This window comes from Aotus nancymaae, unplaced genomic scaffold (assembly GCF_030222135.1).
Source record: "Aotus nancymaae isolate 86718 unplaced genomic scaffold, 86718_ANA_hifiasm-v0.15.2.pri h1tg000057l, whole genome shotgun sequence".
Classification (NCBI taxonomy): Eukaryota; Metazoa; Chordata; class Mammalia; order Primates; family Aotidae; genus Aotus; species Aotus nancymaae.
Genome location: NW_026988471.1, coordinates 1,167,761 through 1,195,612, shown reverse-complemented (window position 1 = coordinate 1,195,612; position 27,852 = coordinate 1,167,761). Strand labels below are relative to the sequence as shown.

General features: G+C 48.1%; 1 protein-coding gene across 20 annotated transcripts in view; it reads left to right on the top strand.

Annotated features, from left to right (window-relative positions):
- The window catches only part of MYT1L (myelin transcription factor 1 like), a 556,234-nt gene that overhangs the window by 445,666 nt on the left and 82,716 nt on the right, over positions 1-27,852 (top strand). For all 20 annotated transcript variants that reach the window (XM_064363806.1, XM_064363803.1, XM_064363802.1 and 17 more), the window contains 4 exons: positions 9,510-9,760; positions 12,245-12,481; positions 14,111-14,232; positions 15,112-15,180. In XM_064363806.1, the coding sequence (XP_064219876.1) occupies positions 9,510-9,760; positions 12,245-12,481; positions 14,111-14,232; positions 15,112-15,180 (679 nt within the window). The remainder of the gene's footprint in view (positions 1-9,509; positions 9,761-12,244; positions 12,482-14,110; positions 14,233-15,111; positions 15,181-27,852) is intronic.

The window sequence follows — 27,852 nt, the reverse complement described above, 5'->3', positions numbered from 1 at the left end:
ATGTTCTGATGATTTAGAAGCCTTATCATGATGCTGTCTAGCACAGGGAAAAGAAATCACTTTTTTAAAAAGGTTATCAAGCTTTTCTTTGAAAAAGATACTTAGGGCCGGGCTCAGTGGCTCACGCCTGTCATCCCAGCACTTTGGGAGGCTGAGGAAGGTGGATCACTTGAGGCCAACAGTTCCAGACCAGCCTGACCAACATGGCAAAACCCTGTTTCTACTAAAAATACAAAAATTAGCTGGCGTGGTGGCTCATACCTGTAATTCCAGCTGCTCGGAGGCTGAGGCACGAGAATCACTTCAACCTGGGAGGCAGAGGTCGAAGTGAGCTGAGATATGGCACAACTGCACTCCAGCCTGGGCGACAGAGCGAGACTCTGTATCAAAAACAAAGGAAAAGATATGTAGTTAAAATCACAGTTCACGTACACACCCAGTATTTAAACTGAATGCTTGGGGAGTTCCGAAACCATTTTATCATTCTACAGGAGTTGCTGTACATCTTTCTAAGCTACGGTATTTCTTGCTTTAATAACAATTCATTCGCATAGAGAATGAAATTCAGTATTTCTTTGATGTATCATATATTGGTCAGAAACACAGACAAATGGAAAAAAAGGAGTGACTGTAGGGTGTAACAGAAATAGTTCTGTCGGTTTGGTTTGTTGTAATAATTTCAGGGTTCTTGTAATTTCATTTGTTCATCTGCAAGTGAAGGATCAAAAGAAATTAAGTTCTTGTGACTGAAGACTGTTTCTGTGATTTCCAGTTCATGGAAATCAATCGATTCGGGATTGATCAATTGATCGAATTGATCAATTGATCGAATACCGGGATTCGATCAATTCTTTCATTAGATGCCCATTTTTACGCACCTGATTTTGTTCTTGTTCCGGGGGGTCTGATTTCTTTCATTAGCTTTATTGCTATGGTCAGACTCCAGCCTGAGAAGAAAGGGGGCTTCTGGGTAAAGTCGTGACCAGCAGAGCCGTCTTAGGTCACGGTGCCTTTAGCAGACCCGAAGTCAAACCCACTGAGCGTATTCTCGGTGCCGTTCTTAGGAGCGGGATGCTGCTGGACACGTTAGCCTTGTGCGCTGTGGGTTTCCTCGGGAGTAGGGAGGAAGCGACAGTGTCCTCTGCTGACCTCACGAGGCTGCCGTGAGGCTGAGCGGAGATGGGACGGTGTGAGGTGCACTCTGTGTCTGTACGAGATGAGCCGTGATGTGTTAGTCACCGCCACTGACCACCCCATGCTCGGCAGCGTCCCTGCTGTGGAGACTAAGGCTGAGCCATGCTTTGCAGCCGAACCCCTAGAAACCAGGATTTATCGAGCAGACAGGCCGAAGGCTCGATGTTAGGGCTTCAGGAAAACAGAGCAAAGGAAATGCAGCCTCTTACCACAATTTATTGAGAAAACAAGCCTACCCTCTGCTTATTTGTGTGAGTATAAATTTTAGCGGTACGAGTATTATGTGGATATATTGTGTGGTGGTGAAGTCTGCGCTTTTAGTGACACTCTGTTTCCACTTCACTAGACTCATCTGACAGATTTTAAAAGCAACCTGGAAAGTGCCCACTAGGACAAAACTGGCTGGTAGGGCTGTTGAGGGAGTGTGATCTAAGGGGACCCGTCCCCACACCTGGGCACCAGGAGGGAGATTCTGACTGGAGTGACTACCGTCTGCAGTGACCCTCCCATGTATCTTTGCCAAGACTTGCTTCAGAATTGAGTCATTGCTCCTAAAAAGAGGCAGAGAAATGGGCTTCTTGTAAGGGAGAAGCCCATTAGCACAGCTCTTAGCAACCACAGGTCAGGGCCGTGGAGATACAGAATGAAATAGAACATAGGACCTTCTCTGCAGCCTTGGAGAATTATCCCCTAAATCACACCAGCTGTGATCAAACCACTCACGAAACCTTCACTTCACCACCTGCATCCTTCCAAACGCGGCACCAATGCTTGCTGTCCACCTGCCGATCTGTGTCTGTCTGTGTGTCTGTGTGTCTGTCTGCCTGCCTATCCATCTGTCAGTCCATCATTCCTTCCCTCAGGATACACAAAATAGTGAAACACACACTGCTGCCCAGTGAAGTGAGGAGTCCCTCTGCCGGGAGGATTAGCGTGAACGTTACCCAAGTGGCAAACTTTAAATGAGATCACAGAGTTTGAGCAGAAATTATGCAAAGGTAGGGAAACACACAGGTCAGTGAGCACAGCCAGTGGTCTGGGAGGTCAAGACTGAGACCCATGAGAAGGAAGAACAGGGACAGCTGTCGGGGCTGCTGAGGAAAGGGTTTCACATTGTCTATAGGAAATAGGAATCCATGCAGGGTGATGGAGGGGCTGAGGGGAGGAGGACTGAGCACCGACTCAGGCATCTGGGCCCTGCCCTCTCCTGGGAACTCCAAGCCAAGGCCTACCCAGACTGTTTTGCATGGTGAGCTAAGAATAGCTTTGACATTTTTAAAGAATTGAAGAAAAACACAAACTACAAATAATATTTCCTGATATATAAAAACTATGTGAAATTCTGCTTCCATGCCATGCATAGAATGCCATTGGCACCTGGCTGCCCTCAGGGCTTGCTGGGCAGGCTATGGTTGCTCCTACAGGGCAAAGCAGAGCTGAGTGGCCGCAGAAATGATCGCACAGCTCCCAAAGCCTAAACATTTGCTACAAGATCCTCTCCAGAGAAAGTTGCCAACCCCTGGCCTATGACATCTCCGCCGCTGCTGTGTCTGCAGGCAACACACCCCACCCTTGGTGGCCTAAACCCATCAGGTCTCCACCCTGGAATCCGCTCTACCCATGCTCTCCTATTGGTCACCCCCAGCCTCCCATGCTCTCCTATTGGTCACCCCCAGCTTCCCATGCTTTCCTATTGGTCACCCCCAGCCTCCCATGCTCTCCTATTGGTCACCCCCAGCCTCCCATGCTCTCCTATTGGTCACCTCCAGCCTCCCATGCTCTCCTATTGGTCACCCCCAGCTTCCCATGCTCTCCTATTGGTCACCTCCAGCCTCCCATGCTCTCCTATTGGTCACCCCCAGCCTCCCACGCTCTCCTATTGGTCACCCCCAGCTTCCCAACCCTCAGCATTTAGACCTTTCCATCATCTTAGCATTTCCTCTTCTCTGCCCGCTGCCCTCTTGGCCACACAGACCACTCCCCTGACTGCCAGGCAGCTGCAGGCTCAGCTTATCTCTCCTGCATGACCCCTCTGGAGTGCACCTCCCTGGCCCTCTGTCTCCAACCCTACCAAGTCCACCTGCAGGGCTGCCCTTCTTCCCTCTGCCTGGCTGACTTCCTGCAGCCTCTCCACCTGAGCAGAGGCAACTCCCTGGCAGGCCCTTCCTACCACTCGCCAGCCCTCTGTGTCCGTGGAGCTGGTGCCATATACTGCCCTGTAGCGTGGCTGCATCCCACCGCTTGGGCACCGTCTGCTCAGACTGGCCTATCTTTCCATGGGCCACAAGCTCCTGCTGGGCCACAGGCCAGGTCTGCAGATTTACTCCACCCTCTAAGGCCAAGGCAGGGAAGGGAGGCAGTAGCTGTGCCCAGGACACAGAGGAAAAGAGAATCTGAAACCGAGACCCTGACTCCCCTTGGACATCAGCTCAACTCCAGCGAGTAGAGCGTGTGGCTTGTAGATGTCATCTCACAGGCTAGAAAGCTCCGTTCCTTCCCACGTAAGATTAGACTCGGCGCCACAGATTAGGGACTGAATCAAGTTAGGTCTAAAGGCCACTGGGTCCCAGCTAGTGAAGACGTCTTCATGATGGACATCTTTTAATTGCATTCTTCTTTGTCTTGTTTTCATGGCAATTCATATTGTGGAGACATGTTTATCTATTCTCTGCAAGAAACTGAATACAGAAGGAAATGGACATTTCTAGGAGAATGAGGCATGCACATTTAGTAAGAATTTCACAAGCAGAGTAGGCAGATGGAAAGGTCCTCCCTGGAAGGGTTAGTATTTTGTTGTTTGGTTGTTTTTTGCTCTTTCCCTTTTATCCTGCAGTAGAAGAGGTATTTTTAGGATGGTTTAAGACCCAGAAGCTGCTCCTGTTTCAAGGCGGCTCTGGTATCTAGAGTTGAAGCCACTGCATTGCTCATAATCGACAGTGATGTTCTGGGCACCCAGAAGAACATTAACACATTCTTGCTGCTGATGGATTGAAAAGCAATTTGATCAAAAATAGCTTTGGGCCAGGTGCGGTGGCTCAAGCCTGTAATCCCAGCACTTTGGGAGGCCAAGGCAAGTGGATCACCTGAGGTCAGGAGTTGGAGACCAGCCTGGCCAACATGGTGAAACCAACCCCATCTCTACTAAAAATACAAAATTAGGCAGACATGGTGGCAAGTGCCTGTAATCCCAGCTACTCGGGAGGCTGAGGCAGGAGAGTAACTTGAGCCTGAGAGGCTGAGATTGCAATGAGCCAAGATGGTGGCACTGCACTCCAGCCTGAGTGACAGAGTGAGACTCCATCTCAAAAAAAAAAAAAGAAAGGAAAAGAAAATAGGTTTTTTTTTTTTTTTTTTTTTGGCAAAAGAAAAAGAAAGTGCATTCTGTCATTGTGAAACTGCTCTCATGATCAGACCAAGCATCCTCCATGCTGGAAGAGGGAGGACAGAGCACCCACAATCTGAGGCCCTTGCTCTACAGTGCCCCCTGCTGTCAGGGCACTGAGCCGAACAATGCTGGGTGTGGTCCGAAAGATACTGGCATGAAGGGCTATGTTGACATTTTACAAACAGGGATAATTCTTAGGACCAAAGAGCTTCCTTTCCTGGGCAGTTTTAACTGTAGGCACTCTTATTTTTGTTTTGTTTTAATTAAAATTTTTAATTCTTTTATATTTAATAAATGGTGCATGTGAAAGTAGATATTATATCGTCTTAGCTGCCCATTCTAGTGAGATGAGTCAACAGGCACGTCAAAAAGCTCTTGACAGTACATTCACCGACTAAACTTCAGGACCGTCCACTTGGTACCATCTAGATCCAGCATCTTATGAATTAAAAATCAGGGAAAGCCGATGAATCATCATGCCTACATTTTATAACTTCAGGATAATTTAAGGTGATTCAAGTAAGATGAGAGGAAGAAATGCAGATTCGTTTTAGTTAAAGATTCTTTCAAGTAAAATGTTGTCACATAGAGGTAGCTTTTTTTCTTTTTTGTTTCGACTTTTATTTTAGATACAGGAGGTACGGGTGCCTGGCTGTTACATAGGCCCGGGTAGTGAACACAGCACCCAGGAGGTAGTTCTGCAACCCCCACCCCTCTATAGCGTCCACAGTGTTGACTGTTCCCATGTTATGCCCGTGTGTGCTCACGTCTAGCCCCCACTTATAAGTGAGAACATGTGGTAGGAGGTTTTCTGTTCCTGCATTAATTCGTTTAGGTTTATGGACTCCAGCTCCACCCATGTTACTGCAAATGACATCATTTTATTGTTTTTTATGGCTGCATAGTATCACACAATGTATATGTACCACATTTATCTAATCCACCATTGATGGGCACCTAGGTTGATTCTATGTCTCTGCTATTGTAAATAGCATGGCGATGAGCATGTGACCGCACATGTCTTTCTGGTATAATGATCTACTTTTATCTGGTATATACCCAGTAATGGGATTGCTGGGTCTAATGGTAGCTCTGTTTTAAATTCTTTGAGAAAACTCCAAGCTGCCATCTAGTGGCTGAAATAATTTGCATTTCCACCAAGAATGTATAAGTCTTCCCTTTTCTTTACAGCCTCTCCAGCATCTGTTGTTTTTTGGCTTTTTAATAGTAGCCATTCAGACTGGCGTGAGAGGCTGTCTCACTGTGTTTTTGCTTTGCAGTTCTCTGGTGATTAGTGATGCTGAGCATTTTGTCACGTGTTTGTTGGTCACTTGTATGTCTTCTTTTGAGAAGTGTCTGTTCACATTCTTTGCCGATTTTTAAAGGATTATTTGTGGTTTGCCTGTTGATTTATTTGTTCCTCATAGACGTCAGATGTTCAGCCTTTGTCAGCTGCATAGTTTGTGAACGTCTTACACTGACATCTTTAATCCACCTTAAGTTAATTTTTGTATATGGCAGAAGTTACAGGTCTAGTTTCATTCTTCTGCATGTGGCTCAGCAGCTATCCCAGCACCATTTCCCCACTGCTTGCTCTTGTTGGCCTTGTCAAAGACCAAATGGTTGTAGACACGTGGCTTTATTTCTGAGTTCTCAATTGTGTTCCATTGGTCTGTGTGCTGTTTCTACACCAGTACCAACCTATTTTGGTTACTGTAGCCTTATAGTATACTTCGAAGTCAGGTAGAGTGTAACCTCTGGCTTTGTTCTTTTCGCTTAGGATTGCTTTGGCTATTTTGGGCTCTTTTTTGATTCCATAGCAATTTTAGAATCACTTTTTTCCTAACTCTGAAGAATTACATTGGTAGTTTGATAGAAATAGAATTGAATCTGTAGATTGCTTTGGGCAATATGGCCATTTTAACAATATGGATTCTGCCAATCCATGAACATGGGACATTTTTCCATTTATTTGTGTCGTCTCTGATTTCTTTCAGCAGTGTTTTATGGTTCTCCTTGTGGAAATCATTCACCTCCTTGGTGAGCTGTGTTCCTAGGTATTTCATTTCATTTGTGGCTACTGTTAATGAGATTGCCTGCTTGATTGACTGCCAGCCTGGACGTTATTGGTGTACAGAGACACTGGGGTAGCATTTTCTAATTGAAAAGATGCTGAACTCTCTCAGACAAACACATCCTTGATGGCAGTCGAGGCTCTTTGTGGACATTGGGCAGCCTCAGTCTCCACATCTGTGAAGTGGGCATGTGGTAGCATCTTACAGGGCGGTGGAGGCCCAGATGCAATCCTGTTGGAGGATGCTGTGAGCACAGTGTAGCGGGAGTCACTGTGACAGGAGCTCGTGAGGAGAAGCCTCTGTCTGGGCGTGAACAAGAGCTCCAGCCACACCTCTGCGCCCACACTCCTGTGCCCACACTCCTGTGCATCTCCCTCATGAACGCTAAGCCTGGGTCACCAGCTGACCTGTGTCGGCTGCAGTTGTTTGTTGTATAGACTTTTATTATTCCTTTCTTTTCTTTCTTTTTTTTTTTTTGGAATTGAAATTTCCTCATTTCAAAACAAAAGTGTTTTTTTTTTTTATTTTTGTGGGTAATGGTTTTTTATTCCTAAATTAGTGGCTAGCCCTCACCAGTAAAAATGAAACCCCATTATAAATATTATTATTTCATTTGTCCTACTATTTTTCTACTGTTTCCTAACAAAATTGTAAGTGATGTAGAATCACAAGCTTTAGATGACATCCAGAGTATCACAAACTGCAAACTGCAGGTTGCGCGGGGTGGCTCAGGGTGCACACTGCACACGGCCCGTGGGGGTGCCCTGATGGCCTCTGCTGTGTCCCTCTGGTTGACTCCCTTGAAGCCCCACACGGTCTCTCTCAAAGGCCCTGGTGTGGGCCCTGCTCCAAACAGCAGCCACCGCCCACCCCACCCTGCGCTGCTGGGCTCCCCAGAGGAGGGGCATTCCCAAAGGAGAGAGAAGGGAGGGGCACACTGATGGCCACTCAGACACGCTTCTCAGGGATAGCTGTGCCCACCAGCCATGGGACCACTCAGGGTGGCTTTGCTAATTCAGATTAGCAAAACACAGTCATAACATCTACAGGTTACTATTGTATTTCATGGGTTTTGTGGGTGTGGATTTGAGCCTCTGGTTAATGCACAGGAATCTGAGTGTAAAACAGCAAAACAGTCACTTGCTTGGGGAATCCTCTGTACCTTTTGGCAGAGGCTGAGGGGAAGATAGGGCGGCCAACTCCCGCCCTGCGCACTGACCTCAGTGCTTCCTCTGCAGGGGCCTGTGCGTTACAGAATCACCAGTAACACACCTCTCCCCGATGTCCTGAGAGCCTCAGTCCAAACCCAAACCTTGCAGTGATGACCACTTCTTTTTTTTCCTTTATCCGAATCCAGGGCAGTTTCTTAGCACTGCTCATACTGTTAGCAATGGGAGGAGGCTTTCTGCTTCCCGTAGCTTTGTTCTCTCCTTCCTCTGTGGGAAGGGGTCCCTGGGGAAGTCCGGCTCCAGGTTCAGAGCTGCTGCCCGTGGCACGGAAGACGCCAAGGGAGCCGTGACCTCCTGCGAGGTCTCCCTTTCCTTGCAGCAGCAGACAGAACCACAGTTTCCATCAGAATTAGGCAGCGTGGAGCTTTGCCGATTAGGGCCAGGACAGCCCTAAGCACCAGGAGAGCTCGGGCTAGGGTGTCTCTAGCCTATTGCCAGGTTCTCCCAGCCACACTCATGCCGGTCCCAGGGAGGCAGGCAGGGATCTCTTGGAGAAGAAGGTGCTTCCTTAAGGGAGGGGCTCACTGGCAGGGATTTAGGACATGGGAGAAACCAGGTCCACCTCTGAGTCCTTCCTCACTCCACTAGATTCCGATTGACATGTATGGACCCTGCACAGGTGATGTTCTGTGACATTAACTGGTAGAGATAATAATTAGTAAAGAAGGACCCATCCAGGTAAATCCTAGACTGAAACATTTTCTCATCCGTGTGCTAAAGGAGATTTTTAACAGCTCTCACAAACAACCCTTGCCCTCAGTGCCAGTTTGGCTGTTAGCGAGTGTGGTGGCTCAGAAAGGATGACTGGGCAGCAGAAATCGTGTCAGTGAGGGTGGGTGCAGGGAACAGAGGGCTCGTGGCTATGAAAGGGGCAGCTGCATGTGTGCCCGGCGTGTCTGCCTGCCACTGAGGGGCCACTCTGAGTTCATCCTGAGCTAATTCTCTATGCCCGTTTCCTCCTTTCACTCCCATGACCTGTCGGGTCTGCATGCCCGGCCAGAAACCCACTTCCAAAGCACGAGGTCCCCACAGGCCCAGCAGGTGGCCCCCTGGTCCCCTTGAATCCCCGTCACCTGCAGAGGACCCGGGGCCCCAGGTGGCTGTCGCAGCCCCTCTGGCTGAAAGGCACAGCCCAGCTCTTGACAGATGAGAGATTGTGGATTCAGGTCTGGTCACCAAAGGTGCTCATGAGCCCTCGAGTGTCGGGGAGGAGCGCCACTCACTCTTAGGGCCTGGACAGGGATTTGACAGGGCGGAATGCCCAGTCACTTCCCTGCACCCTGTGGCTCCCGAAAGCTAGCCAGGCGTGTGCCTGTCTTTGGAGGGGCCAGGGGCTGGGTGCCAGGTGCGCCTTTCCAACAGGTTGCTGAGTTCTCCTCCAGGGCCAACCCGATTCTCTGCGTATTCAAATATACACAATGTAAAAAAAAGAAAAGGAAACGGAGGCAGAGGGTTTTGTTTTGTTTCTGTTTGCTGTTGTTCGTTTTCCTTACGCATAAGCCCCGGCACCCCGCGGCCGTGCCACGCGGCCGCGTGTGTCCGAGGCCGGGCGGGCAGGCCCTGCCGCGCGCCGTGTGCCGTGGCCCTGCGGCCGGGGCCTGAGTCATCCCGTCCCTGTCTCCCCAGCGAAGCGCTACTGCAAGGACCCCAGCCCCAGCAGCAGCAGCAGCAGCAGCTACGCGCCCAGCAGCAGCAGCAACCTGAGCTGTGGCGGGGGCAGCAGCGCCAGCAGCACGTGCAGCAAGAGCAGCTTCGACTACACGCACGACATGGAGGCGGCGCACATGGCGGCCACCGCCATCCTCAACCTGTCCACGCGCTGCCGCGAGATGCCGCAGAACCTGAGCACCAAGCCGCAGGACCTGTGCGCCGCGCGGGTAGGCGCCCCGGGCGCGGGGTGTGGGGCCCCCTGGCGGACGGGAGGTGCGGGTAGGCGCCCCGGGCGGCGGGTGGGGCCCCCTGGCGGGCGGGAGGCCGAGTTCCTCCCACAGCGTTCTTCCCACCGTGAGCCGGCGGCGCAGCTTCCGCTACAGCGGCCTGGGCGGCCCGTTGTCCAGAGCGCGTCCATGTTCTAAATCAGGCCCGCGGCAGGTCTCGCGGGTTATCGCGCGTCCACGGATCCTTCTCCCAGGATCCAGAGTCATTCTGTAAACAAGGGACCCCACGGAGGTCCCCAGGAGGCTGTGCTGGCACTGGTGTCAGGTGGAACGCAGGGACCGTTTCGTGGCCCACACTCCCGGTGGATTCCGGGGAGCTGGGGGAGCAAAGGAAGCAAACGTCAGACTTCCACGCCAAGGGGTCCGCCCGTGTTCGCAGCCAGCGCGCGGTGCTTCGGCGTTCTCAGGGATGCCTGAAAGTGATCTGAAACGTACACGGAGAGGGTCCGTTTTTTACTTTTTTGTCAACGAGCGCGTGTCAGATGCGGCTCGGCCTGAGAGCGCTGCCTGCCAAGGCCACCGGGCGGCCGGGAACGGAGAAGCGGTGGGGCGGGGAGCCCCCCATCCTGTCGTCAGGAGCGCTGGGCGCGGACATGGTCACGCCTCTCCCGTCAGCAAAGGGCTCTCAGCTGAGCGGCGCGCCTGGCCGTGCCCCTGGGCGCGCGACACTCAGTGGTTCCTAGAAATACTTGTAGTTTGTATGCGTGAGGAAAGGTCAGTCGTCTTACGTTTTGCAAATGTTTTTCTTCTAGCGGTATATTTAGTCTTAGATATTTGGAGACGCGTCAGGGGCGTTCAGTTTCATGGTAATCGAGGTTGCTAAAATGCAAGGTTAGCATGGAAGAGATTCTGTGGCAACCACAAGGAAAAAGAGAGAGACCCCTTCCAAGTTTTTTGGCACTTTCTTAAAATTAAACTAAAACTGAGAGAATAAATGCAACATTATGAAGCTTAAATTAGCATCAAAGCCTCAAATCAGAGTGCACTTTGACAAAGAGAGTTCAGGCAGAATGATACTGTATAATTTATCACGGTAACAGCTCCAGGGATGGGGGTCTCATTCCAAGCATCTTCCTTCTGCTGTAGCACGGAGAGGAGAGAGAGGAGAGCTGCCGGACCTCTGAGGACGCAGCAGCTTCACACCAGCTCTGAAATCAAACTTCTGCTCAAGAGCGTGTCGCTCTCTGAGGAGAAACATGCAGGCTCGTTAGGGGCGTTTGATTTCTTTTTAACTTTCTGTCCATGGGTCCCTTCTTATGACTCTCCTCCTGAAAGGCAAGTACTCCAGAATTCTTGATGTGTTTCAAAGCATCATTTAAAAAAAAAAAAAAAAAGCCTCACCCTGTAACTCTTTGGTTTTTTAAGCCAGTAGACTAAACTGTAGCTTTGCTGGAGTCGCAGGTCAGACGGTAATCACTGTAGTAAAGGTATTTTTGGCTGCAATTGCAAATCTCCTTTCTTAAAATGGAAAATTTTCTTTATCATAAAAGTTTGTATTTCAGACTGGCAAGGTAGCTTGCACCGGTAATCTCAGCACTTTGGGAGGTTGAGGCAGGCAGATCGCTTGAGGTCAGGAGTTTGAGACCAGCCTGGCCAACATATAGTGAAATTGCATCTCTATTAAAAAACATACAAAAAATTAGCTGGGCATGGTGGTGCAAACCTGTAGTCCCAGCTACTTGGGAAGCTGAGGCAGGAGAATTGCTTGAACCTGGGAGGCGGAGGTTGCCGTGAGCCCAGATTGTGCCACTGCACTCCAGCCTGGGCAACAGAGCAAGAGACTCTGTCTCTCAAAAAAAAAAAATTGTGTTACAAGGTAGATTTTAATTCCTTCTCTTTCCTTCCTTCATCCTTCTAATTCTTTTGTTATCCTCCTCTGTAATTCTTGAACTACTAGCATCTATAAAACTAAAAGAGAAGTTCTAAGCTGATATGTGTGTGTGTTTATACACACACATTCATACATGCACATATATGTATATACACACATGAATACACACAAAATTTTTATCTCAGATATTTGAACTGTAATAAATTAAAATTAAGTACTTTGAAATTTTCTTCTGAACAGACTCTAAATTGGAGACATAACAAGACAAGAAGGAAGGAGAGATGGAGAGAGAGAGAGAGAGAGAGGGAGAGAGGAAAACAGCAGACAAATAGGGAAATGGAGGGACGGATGGATGGATGCCTGAATTCTCCACCCATTTTGCAGCTAAGCATGGGATAACAGGAATGTACCAGCCACGCTTAGCTGCCTCCTTTGCCTGTTCACCTTGGGAGTTTAGGCAGAGGAAGCAGCAGTGAGGAGGTCTGTGTTTGAGCGCTGTACTGGCTGACGGCAGGACTGCCGTCTGGGGGGATGGGCTCGTGGCGTTACAGGAGGCCAGGCCCAGCACTGTCACCATGTCTTTTTGCCGACAGAACCCTGACATGGAGGTAGATGAGAACGGAACCCTGGATCTCAGCATGAACAAGCAGAGGCCGCGGGACAGCTGCTGCCCCATCTTGACCCCCCTGGAGCCCATGTCTCCCCAGCAGCAGGCCGTGATGAACAACCGCTGTTTCCAGCTGGGCGAGGGTGACTGCTGGGACCTGCCCGTAGACTACACCAAAATGAAGCCCCGGAGGATAGACGAGGACGAGTCCAAAGACATCGCTGTATGTCCTTTTCATTGAGCCTGCCTGTGCTGAGCGCCAGACTTTAAAATGGGGCCTCAGCCGAAAGAAAATGCCATTTGCACATGCCTGATGAAAAAATACCTTTTCTCTTTAAATATGACCTTTAGCTGAGGAGAGCTTAGGAAGGAGTTTTTGTTGACCCAGAAGAGATTTGTGACTACCATTGATTAGAGTGAAACAAACGATTGACTCTAGTAAATGATAAAGTTTATTTTCTAACAAGTGTTTTGTTACAAATCATTAAGAAAACGTATAAATAACATGTGAGTTCATTTTTCTGGGTGTCTTGTTGAAACAATACAAGATTTTCCTTGCAGGTAGAGAATTCTATTAGGAGTCTTAGACACTTATATGGTTAACTATATGCTATTAATTAACTAGCTCCTCAAAACTAGGGCCAGTGTCCCTTCTCTAAGACACCTAAAGTATTCAGAAGAGTTTACTCTAGCCCTGGACAAATTATTTTAGTACCATCACCTAAATCTTTGTTTATGACAGTATTAGTAAAACATCTGTGTCAGGAACATATTTTTGAAGTAGTTATGGTGTTCAAACTCAGGTTATTAAAATAGATAGAATGCCCTTTAGGCTTTGAAAAGAAATAAAGAAAAATATTTTCTTTATGTACTGGCTTTAGAGTGTTCAGTTCTGAGAAGTATGACATCTTCTTTATTTCACTGAAAAATGAAACTTATTTTTAGTACACTAGAGAGATCACCATCAAAGCACTATTGTTGTACAGAAACAAGGAAATGGAAAAAAGCAAACATTAGCAACACGTAGAAATTGCCAGAGAGGGCACCTGCTTCTAAGCCTATTATCTGTATTGTTCAAATTGATTTCAGTATCCAGGCATTGTGAAAAAGAACCAAATCGGAGTGGCAAGCTCAATTTCTACGTATTTTTTTCTCCGGCAGTGTTGAATCATTACTGCCAAATAAGGCATGGTGGTTGAATCTCCAAATTTATGTTAATTAAAAGTAAGCCCTCATAAAATGGCAGAAGTGTGTTCATCCTGGATTGTCATGGAAGGCAGATCCTCCCGTGTATCTATAGACTTAGGAAACGTGTCTGCTGAGTGTTGCCACCTGTAGAAACATCTACGTTACTGCAGTTGAACGCACAACCACAAAGGAAGTTTACAGTTACCTTCCCCTAAATTGGTCTCCATTACCTTGAATCTTAAAAGCACATGCTTGTCAAATACCGACCAGCGGTTTGGGGAAAACTCAGCTCTAAGGCGCTGTAGTTCCAGTCCTGAATCCCGGCAGGCAGGGTTGAGCAGAGCAGCCCCCGCACAGGTGTGTGCTAACACTGGATGAGGAAGAGCAAGGGAAACGTAGGCCCTGGCCGCCAGACCCTCCAGGTGAATACTGAATAGGGCCTGGACCACTGGCAGGTGACCCTCATTTTAGGAGTTTAGATCAGTGGATGAACAGTTCAGTGTGCATTTGCAGAAGGGGCGTTATCAGGACAAAAATATGTAGCGAACTTAAAGCTACAGCAGGAAGAGGTGCGAGACGTGGAGGCCACAGAGCCGCGAGCCGCCGCCTCAGCCTGTGTGCATGTGACCATCCGTGTGGCTCTGAAGGTGTGTTTTGCCCACAGCCAGAAGACTTGGACCCATTCCAGGAGGCTCTAGAAGAGAGACGGTATCCAGGGGAGGTGACCATCCCGAGTCCCAAACCCAAGTACCCTCAGTGCAAGGAGAGCAAAAAGGATTTAATAACGTAAGCATGCTGTGAGGTGAAATTACGAATCTCCTCAATCTTCCCATTCTTTGGCTGATTTTTAAAGACCGGATCTGTACATGCCTTGCCGTTCGAGCATGCGACATTCGCAGCGATCAATGTTTCCGACTGCCGGGTCGGTCGGGTGAGCAGCTCGCCGGGCACGTGCCTGCTCCCAGTGGCGCTCTGCCGGCCGGGGGCGTCGTGTTCATTTAACCCGTGCATTTTGCCGCTTTTCTTCAGGGCGCTTAAACCCCCTTGCAGACATTGCAGCTAAACTGGAAACAATGAAACTTTTTTAAAAGTTTTTTTTTTTTAAACATACTTACTATTTTGGCTGTTTTTGTTTTTGTTTGGTGGCAGATGTCCAACTCCAGGGTGTGATGGGAGTGGTCATGTGACTGGTAATTACGCCTCACACAGAAGGTGTGACTTCATTTTTCTCATGGTGGATTCTGTCTTTTCAATTTATTGTTTTCAGCTTACCTCAACAATGCTGTCAAAGTAAAAATGTTGAATTCTGTGTCAACCCTTTAAGTGCTCTATGTTGACCTTCAAAAGCATGCTAATTTATGTGTTGTATAATGTCTTTTATTTTCAAATAAACGACCCAAATTTGTAAAATTCTTCTTAAGCATTGAAACCAAAGAGCAGAAATGTTTTATCTGATTTTTTAAACGATTGCTTATTAACAGAAATATTTTCTTAAATTTATATTCGAACTGATTCAGAATTAATTCTACAAAAAAAATTCAATATACAGCACTTGCCCATTGCTTTTCTGCATTAAACTCTTTAATTTCGGTTTTTATGTCGTGTTTGTTCGGGAGGTGCGCGCTTCGCGGTTGACTGACCTGCCTGTCCCGGCCTGTCTTACAGTCTGTCCGGCTGCCCCCTGGCGGACAAAAGCATTCGAAGCATGCTGGCCACCAGCTCCCAAGAACTCAAGTAAGATTTAATGACAATCATTCTCTTTTAAAAATCCATTCACTCAGTAGTCCACAAAAAATGATGTATCATTTGCAAAGAAAAATATCTGTTAAAAAACATGACCTGTGCACCCCAGTGCCTTCACTTAGACACGTGATTGGGTCCTTGGAATTTCAGCCACTTTCCACACAGCCCATTCGGCCTTTTCCCCTGACATACCTCCAGCTGTTCATGTCATAACCTTTCTGTCTGGAATTTCCCAAAGCATGAGTATTTTCTCTTCAGATTTGCATGCATATGGAAGGGAAATTTTACAGTTACTCAAATTCTTAGAAAATGACTGTAATTTAAATAATCAAGATTTAATGTTTAAAAGAAATTCATAGAAGTATTTAAAATATGGGCAGTTAAATAGCACTCATGACAAAATCTAACATCATAATAGCTAATTTCTTAAATACGCTGTGGTCTTAGTCATGAATACTCATGGCTGGGGGATCCGGAGAGTCACGGAAGTCAACCAGACACACATCATTCTAGAGCTGCACCTCCCTCTCCTCTATGCCTGTCATTTTTAAGCATAAATCTGGCAAAATGGTGAAACACCTACGTTTATACTGCCACACCGAGATCTTCCTCCTTCACATAGACATCTCTAGATGCAGGTCCAGACAGGTTCTGGAAGAAGCGGGTGGAAGTCACAGAGGGAGTCTCAAAGCCTCTGCACTCCAGGGAGGGTGTATGTGCAGGTGCACGCAGGGAAACAGGGCGAGACCTGGGAGATCCCCACAGCGCGATGAGGGCTGGGAGTCCCCAGATCATCACTTTAAATTATCTGACATGCCATATCATTGTCAAATAGCTTGGTTTTCATTTTGTTTGGAAAAAGCGTTATCCATGCAAAGAGAATGCTGCTTTCCAACCCACGTTTGATCTCTTTCACAATCATCCACCCCACCCCTGCCTCCCAGCCCCTCAACCCCTGAGGATAGACCAGGACTATTGCAAAGTGTAGCCTTCGGTTTCACACCCGTGTCGTCTTTTACAGGGTCCCTGTCCAAGGCCCTAGGGCCATAGATCACCTGCTTATGTTCAGTGACTTCCTGAACTAGGTCTTTCGCCACAAGACCCCTGGAACTCTCTTCGTGGAATGTAAACGCCTGGAGGCTTCCTCTTACTTAATGCCTTTAAAGTCTGTAGCCTCATCCAAAACAGTGCCTAATGGACAAAGTAGCTTTAGGACCTCAAAACGGACAGCGTTAGCAGGAACAACTCGACCCACTTTGTTCAGGCATCTTTTGTATGGCTCGAAACCACATTTCCCTCATGGTCAAAACATGACTAACTGCACTTGGAACTTGGCCAGTACATCAGAACATGGTAACATTCCTTTGAATTCCTTGATGAGGGACACTTTGCAAAAGTTTGGCACATCTCCAGTTCCAACAGGCCAGCTGTAGACAGGAAAACAACCTCTGTAAAAGTTGCGTCTAGCGTTGCCTCTGACTGGTCAGAGGCTGCCGGGTTCAGTTTTCTTTGGCTTGAGCATCCCTTAACATTAGGCTTGGCAGTTCATGCTGATTTGAAATTCCAAGCCAACTTGCTGTTTCTCCAGCATCAGCACTTTCTTATTCTCTTACCTCATCTTGCAAGATGGTGTGGTCTCCTCACTTTATCATCTTCCAAGGGAGCCCGTTAGCTCTTTGTGCCTTCCAGGGCAGGGTGAGAACGGTCAGCCCCTCCTTCCTGCCTTGTCCTGAGGGGAGACTGGATCTTCCAGGAGGTGGATGGCCTTTTCCTAATTTTGGTTGATAGAAAAGCTACACATGTACACGTGTCTAAACTTGTCTTTGCAAAAAGTAAGTCCTATTCTGATGGTGCCTTTCTGGGAAATCTGAACTTGACTGCTTTTCTTAAATGGTCCATTTCTATTAATGGATCTTCAAAACGAAGAATTTCAATCAAACATCTTTTATAAAAACACTACTATTTTAATGACCAAATTCTTCTTGATGGTGTATAACCATAGGTTATAATGGTTTTTTCTTTAACCTTTTAATGGGTGACACCCTCCATCCGTTACTTGCTGGATATGGGTCAGGAAGATATGTTGGGTGGTTTCTCAAGCCCAGGAGCATGGACTGGGCCCCTCGTGACTTGCAACAACTTTCTTTAGAATAATGCCTGCATGAGTCCTTTTTCATATTCTCTGTGTATATTTTCAAGGGTTTGGTCAATTTCTCCTGCAGCAGCATCGTCCCTCACTAAGAGCATGAAGTTAAGCCATTCATTGCACCCTGCAACAATCTCTCGTCGTTTGCAAAGACATAATAATTGCCCCAAATATTGTTCTCTACAATACGCGTCAGCTAACATATGGAACTTTCTGGAAATTTTCTTCTTGCCACTTCCAACACTAAATTGTGATATTTGGCCTTTGACAGGACACTCTTGATCATGGACAAAACAGATTTTCCAGATAAGCTCTCGTTCTTGGATCCCCTAAACTCTTAAACTTCCTGAGGTAATACTTTGCCTGGATCTTACTCAGGGCAGCAAGCATGGGACATTCTTAAAAGCAAATCCGTAACTTCATGTCTAATTATGTACAATACATAAACCGAAACTGGATTAAAATTTAATGTGCACGAGAATCTTACTCCAACGCTGGGACGGTTGCTTTCTTGGCTCCTTAGCCCATCTGGTGTCAAAGACAGTGTTCAGTGGCTCAGAAGTCAGGGAGGAAGCCCCCAGGGTAAAAAGGACACTTTGGGGAGGCAGACAGAGCGGGGATGGCCAGTTCCGAAAGCCTCTGTGCCTGGCAGATGTTTTTGCGCTGATGCTTTGAGGTAGGGTTCACCACCACCTTGCATGTCCTTTCTGGGAGCCGGCCTCACCATGAGCCCTGCCTGGCTATGACATTCATTGAGATCACAGGCCAGAAAGCAAAAACGAATACACTTGTGCAAATTAGAGTTTTGGGGGTGAGAACTCTGCCCACCATGAGCTCTGATTCTCAAGAAAAGTTTCTCCTCATGACATTTCATTTGCTAGGATTCCCTGAAAGGAACAACAGGGAAGAGCTTACAAAATCACCGTAGCTGGTCAGCCTTTTCTTTTCTTTTTCATTTTCTTAAGGAACCCTAGTCTCCCAGCCGGGAATTACTTTTTCTACTTCCAGATGTGTGTTCAGTTGTAGACAGAGCATGGTGTAGGCATAACCAATGTCAGCCAAATACAAACTGATTTCAGTCACAGGTAATGGGCTCTAAGAGGAGCCCGCGAATCGGCTTCCATGTATGCTTCGGTTGGCCGAATTAAGATTCCTCCATAACTGTCCATGCCTTTGTCTTACGATACCACGAGTCCCGACGTTAGTGTGACTCCTTGTAGGAAAAAGAAGCTTGGGGCACTTGTTAGTCTCCTGATGTCTGAGCTGGGACTGAGTCATCATGGGAGCGAGGGGACTGTGCTTCTGGTCCCTTGGCCTTTGAGATGGTGTCACGCACTCTGTTGTCTCTGGGCTTGTATCCCAGGCATTTTCAGCTTGGGCATACAGGACCTTTAGCCACATCTAACACATATTTTAACCCGGTTGCGTGCATTTTAAAATAAATCCTAAATCAAAGAATCAGCATTTTGAACGTAGGTCAAGGTGTTGCTGTTTGCTAAGGCTACTTCTTTCTGGGCCGTCCTGGGACTTAGGTTCTCTGTTGTAGACGCAGCACAGGCTCAGGAGATTATTTACCAGGCTGTCCTGGAGAGAGACGTGAGCTTTGCTCACCCCTCAGCTTCCATTGTTAGGGTGCAGAGGGTCATCCGCTTTGACTGCTCGCCAAGTTCTTAGAAATAATCCTCGTTCCCGTAATCTTTTGCTTTCACAGTTTACAATAGTCAATCCACGGAACTTTGTGAATTACAACTGCCCTCGGCTGGGGGCTGGTTTCTTTAACAGGCAGCCGTATTTCTTTATCAGAAGAATGAGTTGACCTCTGTGTAAATTCAGCTCTTTTAGGACAGAAAGTTGTGTGATTCCAGAGGGGAGCTCATGTGTGATCTCTCACTTCAAAGACTGCTCCCGAAGCACCCTTGTTTCTGTTATAAGAAAAGGTCCCATTCAGCAGCTGGCTCAGCTCGCCCGAGAGCACCTGGGCACACGTGACCCGTGAGCGGGAATGTCTCGGGGGAGAGGAGGCGTGGCCTGGGGTTTCTCCCACGCACAGGGTCCACTGGGACTCTAGCGAGCACCCCCTGGCCACAGGGACTGAGCTTCTGCCCCAGAGCCTTCCCCAGACCTGTGGTGGCACCTGCTTGTGCTGAAATACTACAGGCCTGTAGGGTGCCCGACAGCAGACAAAGTCCTCTTTGCAGTCTGTCACCTTTGTGAGGCAAGGGGGAAAGGAGTGCTTAGACCCATTTTATGGATGTGAGAACTGAGGGACGGGTGGTCGGGCCGCTGAGTTGAGATGCAGACAGTCAACTGCAAGGACAAAGCCCGAGCTCAGAAGCTTTCCCACACTGCACACTTGCTTCTCAAAATCGTTAACAACACCACCAGGTTTGCTGCTTTGTGACTGAGGATTGAAGGTTCACATTTAGTTGTGACTACAGCCGTACACGTGCACACAGACATACACACAGAATTGATTTTTGTTTTCACAGTTGGCCTTGTGCAGTTTCCCTGTGACCCACACAGGGAGCTGGGCTGGGACCCGCCCGGCAGTGGCCAGCTCCCGGTACTGTGCCACATCCCTGGTGGAAGCTGACACGTCCGCTCGCCACAGTCAGCTAAAAGCATTTCGAACTTGCTCCCCCAGGGACCCGGGTCTACCATTTATATTTTCACATCTGTAAATGGCTTATAAAGTTTGCACTATGGCATTTATTAAAAATATCCTATAAAATACAGCCTATTGAAGATATATCCGTATCTTTAATACGTATATAGAGAGAGAGATGGAGTTTTGCTCTTGTTACCCAGGCAGGAGTGCAATGGCATGATCTTGGCTCACGGCAACCTCCACCTCCCGGGTTCAAGCGATTCTCCTGCCTCAGCCTCCTGAGTAGCTGGGATTACAGTCATGTGCTAACACACCTGGCTAATTTTTGTATTTTTAGTAGCGACAGGGTTTCTACATGTTGATCAGGCTGGTCTTGAACTCCCAACTTCAAGTGTTCCACTCCCTTCAGCCTCCCAAAGTACTAGGATTACAGGCATGAGCCACTGCACTTGGCCTGAAGTTACATTTTCATTTTATAATAATGAGTAGGATAAATTTAAAATATAGGAAATACGATTTCAACATAGGAAATACAATTAAGCATAATAAAACTTCTAAAATAAGAATGTTTCGGAATGACTCCAGTCACACACACACGCGCACACACACGCACACACACGTACACACGCACGCTCATACACACACGTGCACACACGTATATACACACATGCACGCGCATGCGCACACACATACGCACGCACGCGCGTGCACGCACGCGCGTGCACACACGCGCACACATACACACACGCACGCGCGCGCGCGCATGAACCGACAATAAACCACTCAGGTCTTGGTTCATGGAGCTTCTTGTGGAGGGAGGATGAGCCAGAAATGCCTTGGTCTTTCCTTCTGTTCCCGAAGTGCACTGTCAGGGCCAGCTCAGCAGCCGGAGCCTCCCTGGACCCAGCGGAAGGGACTACACGTGGGGAGGGTCCCTGCTGCACATCTTTCTTCCTGCCTCCTCCTCCTCTCAGTAAGCCTGAGACCTGGATTATTAAGGGAGGGACCCAGGCGTTTGGCTTTGGGCTGAATCTTACTTATTTTAACTAGGTATACCGACTCACAAGGCAGGCAAAAACAAAACAAACGGACAACCACATTGAGAACGTTTGACGTTAAAGGTAGTTTAGGTCTGTCTGATTCTGCCTCGCCATCGTCATGGTTTTGATGGACAAAATATTAAAATTCACTGAGTAAAAATTCAGACTTGTGTAATAAAAGGAGGCCAGGGTCGGACGCTCTGCTTCTCATGCAGAGATTCTTTGTGCAAAAGAAAACGCAGGGTGTGGGTTTTCCGGTCAGTGGGGTGCACTGTCAATCTCCCTGTGCCTCAGTTTCCTTACCTGTGGAGTGGGACAGCCGGTAGCAAGCACACACCTGACACTCAATACCTGTTAGTGTTGACAACAACCACGTACAGAAATCCCCACAAAATGAAACCTTTCCATTTTTCATTTAGATTTCATCATTCATTCTATGAAAACTGAAACATGATGAATGTGGACCTGGCTGCCCAATCCACAGTCAATTAAGAAAATAATGAAAGTCTCATTTAAAAGCTTTCTAGCTGCTCCGGAGGCTAGGCATGAAAATCATGGAACCGGGAAGCAGAGGTCGCAGTGAGCCGAGATCGTGCCACTGCACTCCAGCCTGGGAGACAGAGTGAGACTCCGTCTCAAAAAATAAAAAGAAGAACAGCTTTCTCAATCTTACCTTTCTCATTCTTTGCTCAGGTCAAGATTTTTTTTTCCTTTGCAGCCCCACACTTTGGCAAAATCAGCATACTGTTTGCTAAAGAGGGGGTGGGTTCTATTGACATTTTATTTTATCTTTAATTTGCCATATTTACTGGCTTCTTGACCAAATTGATCTGTTTTGTCTTAAGCCATTTGTAAGGCAGTTTTCAAGGATGGTGGCTTGGTTGAACTTAGCGATAGGGAGCTCGAATCTTCCAGGGAACGAAGGTAAATTTCTAACTTCAACAAAACTGGCTATGTGGGGGTTTGGTTTTTTATTGTCACAAATTTGGAAACATTTTACATTCAGAAGAAATCATGAGGAAGATTTTTTAATGAAATATTTCTTAGAATTCCATTCTTTCATTTCAAAATTATGAAACGTTTAATACGAAGATGGGAAACTCCTGAGCTGTAGTGTCGACTTTCACACAAAAATCGTCTGTCATCAAATCAAATGTAAAATAATGCATCTTATACAAACTATTTCGAATGTTTTTAATACATTGATTTTTAAACTTCTGGGTGACTTTTTAACATATAGCATTGCTGTCACACATGAACAGAAGGAAGAATTTATTTTCCTTGTAATTTTAAGTACTGAAGTTTTAAAGTTATTTTAGGCCAGGCATGATGGCTCACACCTGTAATCCCAGCACTTTGGGAGGCTGAGGCAGGCAGATCACCTGAGATTGGGAGTTTGAGACCAGCCTAACCAATGTGGAGAAACCCCGTCTCTACTAAAAATACAGAATTAGCCAGGCGTGGTGGCACATGCCTGTAATCCCAGCTACTTGGGAGGCTGAGGCAGGAGTGTCGCTTTAATCAGGGAGGCAGAGGTTGCAGTGAGCCAAGATTGTGCTACTGCACTCCAGCCTGGGCAACAAGAGTGAAATGCTGTCTCAAAAAACAAAAGTTATTTTAAGTGTACATACACACATATTACTAAGCTATAAATATATATTATTGTTTTACACACTCACGTTTTGCTATTTTTTGGTCTAGGCTTCAAAGATGGACACAGTTCCTTTCATGAAACGCATTACATTGTCTGAGCTCTGTTCATATTTCACATCTAATTAAATTGGCCTCTTCTCATTTGCGGGGATTCTGGGATGGCTCTGAGAAACGCGCTTTCTTCTTGGGCTTCATGGGTCCCCACATCCGACTCTGGGCAGCAAGCGGGTGAGCAGCCAGTGCCCTGTGATGGGAAAGTCCAGCCAGAATGAGGAGGTTATGTTGCCCTTCCGTTGTAAATGTGAGGTTTTCATCTAGTAAACACTTCGCTAATTTGTAGCTCCCTGGAGCAAAATAAGTGAAATTGGAAATAAAGTAGATGCTCCCTTTGGGAAATGATTGGCGAGGATTTTGGATTTCCTGGTCATTTCAGGAGACAGGCTCGTTTTCTCCTGGGCCCTTTCTTGAGTGAAAGGCGTGGAAGGAACTCGAGGACCATTGGGTGCACAGGGATCTGGGAAGCAGGAAAGCTCACAGCCACGTCTGCGGTTTCAGCCTGTCCCTGTGCTCTCTCTCACATGAGATCTGTGGCCTTCTAAGAGTGAGGACTCGGGAAATCACGCTGTTCTGTTCATTCCATTCCATTCTATTCTTTTGTTGCATTTTTACAGAAAGAGTTTTGTTTCTGGCGCCAGTGAATTACATTTAATGATATTTTCAAAGTTGCTAGGTTCTACAGGTGATTACAGGTCTCTATTCATGAATGGGAGACGGGGACATCTCATCTACCTCCAAAGAGAAATTGAGAATATTGTAAGAATGTAAAGAGGTTGGACATCCCACACCTACCTGATGTTTTTAAGAAAAAGCTTTCTAATCATCAAAATAAAATGTGACTTGGTTGTGGAAATGAGAGCCTGAACTGTCCAGCTTCCAGGGATGACGAAGTGACCTGCTCTGTGCTGTCCCACACGGAAGTCTTCATGTGGTTTTTACTACACAAAGAACAAGAGAAATTTTTCTAATTCTAATTAGAATTACATTCTAACAAACATGTAGGAATATTTCATTTCTGAAACTGAAGAGTTCACGATATTTTTAAGCATCTGCCTTATGCTTTTAAGCCATTGACACGTAGGTGAATAGTTTTTTGTTGATATATTGGTATCGTATTTTGTTTAATGCAGTTTGTAGACAGATTAAATGTGACATAAATGTCACTGCCATCGTTTTCAGAATAGAAAGCCTGCGTGTTGCACAGTGGAATGCGTGCAGACCCCACTCTTTGGGACGACCGCTGGGGCAGCCCTCCACATAAGCTGGCGGAAAGACCCAGCTGTGTTCTTTTGAAAAGCGATGCAACTTGATTACTTTCGAGCACGGACAGAAATTCAAATTTAGTTAATCAGGTGTTATCAAAGAGAGGTCTGCAGGCCACCTCCTTCAGTGACTAAATAAACCTGGCATAATTAACGCATCCATCGCTAATAATTGGGGCTTTCAAGTTGTCAGAGGCTGTTTCCACCTGTATCTTTGGTATTTATCTCCCGAGCTTGCTTCTGCATTAATTAGCACTACCTGCGGGGCGAAGCTTCTTTCCACGGAGGGGACCCCAGCACCTCCCTTGTCCCAGTTAGTTTTCGTGTCTGAGTTAGGAAGATGTCATTATCGTGCTTTTTTTTGTTGTTAGAATTTAGGAAACAAATGGGTGCCAGATTTTGGGCAATTTTCGGTCTCAGGGCCAGCTGAGAGCAAGCGGAATTCAGCGGAACTGCTCGCAGCCGCGGCCGTGCCCGGAGCCCCTGCCTGTCGCATTGCGCAGCTCTCACGGTTCATGTCACTCCCCTTTGACCAGGTGGTGATGCACTCTCACCGAACAAGGATAAAACATCCACTCGATATGTAAAAGCAGCTGCTCCTGGCACAAATGCTTCCTCTTAGCGAAAGGGAGAAAATAGCTCATCAATTGAGCAAGGAGGTGTTTAAATGATTTTTTGGATGTAAACGTAATATAAGCTCAAAAACTTGAGAAAGAAAAGAATTGGGAAAAAGAAAAACTGTGTAATCTCACCACTCTCACAGATATGTTTGCATTTTTGTGCAATCACAATGCAATTGAAACCCGCTTTTCCGCTGAGCATGTAAGTCGTATGATCTTATTTTTATTAACTGCATCATATTTTGGGGAAAACATGTTTTTGTAGCTTCTATCATAACCAACAAGTGATAAAAATCTCCAGCACCAGGAGTCTGGGCATTCTGAAGCCTGCGTTCTCCGTGAGGGCTTCCTCACCTGCTTAGCTGAAACCAGGCAGAGCTTAGCTGCTGAAGGGCTTCGGGGGTGTGTTTTCATGCTGCAGGGATATAATTTATCCTACAGAACCAGGGACTGACTGTGTGGTGCCCTCTGAGCTGTGGTCCTCCCGTGGGACCTTGGTCATAAGGAGACCGCTTGAGTCTCCCACAGGGTGAACAAGCCAGGTTTCTGTCCTCCCCTGGCCTGATATTTGGGGAGACAGCTGACACACGGTCCCAGCATGCTTAGAAGACACCAGGATGCCAGCAGAGGAGGGGCAAGGAGAAAGTTCTAGACACCAGGATGCCAGCAAAGAAGGGGCGGGGAGAAAGTTCTAGGCACCAGAGTGCCAGCAGAGGAGGGGCGGGGAGAAAGTTCTAGACACCAGGATGCCAGCAGAGGAGGGGCGGGGAGAAAGTTCTAGACACCAGGATGCCAGCAGAGGAGGGCCGAGGAGAAAGTTCTAGGCACCAGAGTGCCAGAAGAGGAGGGGTGGGGAGAAAATCGTAGAACAGCAGAGCTGTGTAGGAGTCAGATCACGTGAGGCCACTGCTCTTGGCAGGACTTTAGTTCTGTCCTGAGTGAGACGTTGCTTCTCAAATCTCCCCGGATGCCTTGCAGGAGGCGGCCAGTCCGGAGCTCGGCAGTGGGGTGCAGGGATGGGAGGCAGCAGGCGCTGAGGTTTCCACAGCGGCACGCGTAGGGTCAGCTGAGGGACTCGCTGTGAGGCGGAGAGTGTCCAGGAGAGTTGCCCAGGGGCCAGCTGAGGCCACTGCCCATGGGGAAAGGTTGCCGGGGTGAGGGGTGGCCGCGGCTCAGGAGCCCCAGGTGGACAGGTGGGTCTGAGTCCCTGCAGGCACCATGTGGAGATTGGAGGAGAGCGACATCGGGAGTGTGTATGTGGAGGGTTCCGGGGGTCTGTCCCCAGGCTGGACGCAGAGTCCTCGGCACAAACAGCAGGAAGGCCATGCATGGACGCATCACCAGTCAGGGGGTGCTGACGGACGAGGATGCCAAGCCCCACCCTCCCCACTCTCCTGGACTCTGGAGCTCAGGCCATGCCCCAGAGACACGTTTATACGGCTCCAGCCCTCAGACCTCACCGCAGGCGTGCGAGTGAATAGAACTGTACTGAAATCCAAATTCTGCATCTTTGTTAAGATATCATAACTACTGGGGATTCTTTAAATATTATTAAATAAATATGTGTTTAACACATGGACAGAGAGATAGGGCTCAACTTTCAAGGGTAGAGAAGCTCACCTGCCCGGTGACACTAGGAATAGAGTCCTGGGGTGGGAGGTGAGCGGTGAGTTCATTCCTCCTTGCTGGACCTGGAGCAAAGTAGGCGGAGGCTTAGGCGTGGCACTGCTAGGTCAAGAAAGGATGGGAATGAACATCTTCTAGACGAGATTTCTTCCCTGGCCGTGATCTGATAATCAAACAGGATCTGCTTCCCCTCACCACTGCCTGGACGTCCATCCGGAGTGAAGTCTGGTTGCCGCCCAGCACCGTGCTTGCGAACAGAGGCTGAACGGCAGTGAGGCCGGGAGGGAAACTGAGGCGCTCACCTTCTCCTGAGAGAACTGCTTTGATTTTACCTTGAACAGAAAGGATGGGACACATTCAGAGATGTGCGAAGTATTTCACCTCGACGCTTGAAGGCAGCGTAAGGAATCTGAAAATGTGTGTTTCAATATTCTCAAAACAACCATTTAAAACGTAGGCATATCTCCTGGGGCAAGGACCACGTGACGCCCTTCCCCTCTCGGCCCTTTGCGAGGCAAGCACACTCCCTCGAAATCACCTTCCTTGGCCTCCTGGTGTTTTGAAATCTAGCCTGTTCACCCAGGCCCGACACCAGCACAACGCTCAACTCATGGAGGGTCCAGTTTCCCACCTCGGATGTGACCTTGACCTCGTCAGCCCCGCCCTGTGGCCTCCGCTGTGGTGACTGCACTCACTCTGGCTCTGTACTCAGCCGGTGGCTCCCGCCTGCACCTGCGTTCAAGGGTTCAAGGAACGAAGGAGCCCTGAGGGTAGGATGCCAGGCTTCCAGGTTTGGGCCTCTCCTGGACGGCGCCCCTCAGCCCCTGTTGCCCGTTGTTTAAAATCCAGGCCTTTGGGTTAAAAAGCTAATGAATAAGTGAGAATATATCTATCTCACAACACAGCCCTGTGAGGAACGCAAGGATTCTGGAGGGAGGACCACGGACGGGCCAGCAGACGGGCTGCCAGGTGACCTCGGAAAGGAGGCTGCCTGCCCCAGCTCCGGCCTCTTCCCTAGTGAGGGAGGGGCTGGCTAGATTGTCAGAAGTTCACGCGAGCCTGAAAACCTCGTTGCTCCAGGTGAAAATGGGGCGAGGAGGAGGGCTGAGGTCAGCATGTCACCTTTCCACGAGGAGGACAGCGGTAGGACTGGCTGGTGGAGTTGCCCGCAAGTGGGATCAGGTTGCAGCGTCACATGGAGGTGACATGTGGCAGCAAGGCAGAGAGACCTGGCTTCACTCTGGCTCTGCCGCCCAGCACCCCGCACCGTCATCGCCTGCAGCGGGGCCTCGGACGGGGAGCGGGTGATGGAGGAAGCACATCCAGCCCAGCTGCCGGACCAGACGTCAGTGGAAGCCATGTCGTTGCCCATCAGGAGCACGTGGCCGCCCCCCTCCTGCCCTGCGCCCTAGTGGCCCGTACACAGCCGCGCCCTACAGCAGGGGAGAGGAGCCCAGGGCGCAGCAGAGAGTTGGGTCTAGCCAGTGCCAGAGGAAGTCAGCAGAGTTTGAAAATCTTAACCAACCCAAAAACACTTAATAAAATAAGGCAGACGCAGCACTTTCCCCCACGTTAGGTTAGCTCGTCTTCGCCAAGCGGGTGACCTTCTGCGCCCACTCACAGACAGGGAGCCTGGGGCTTCTCGTGGAGA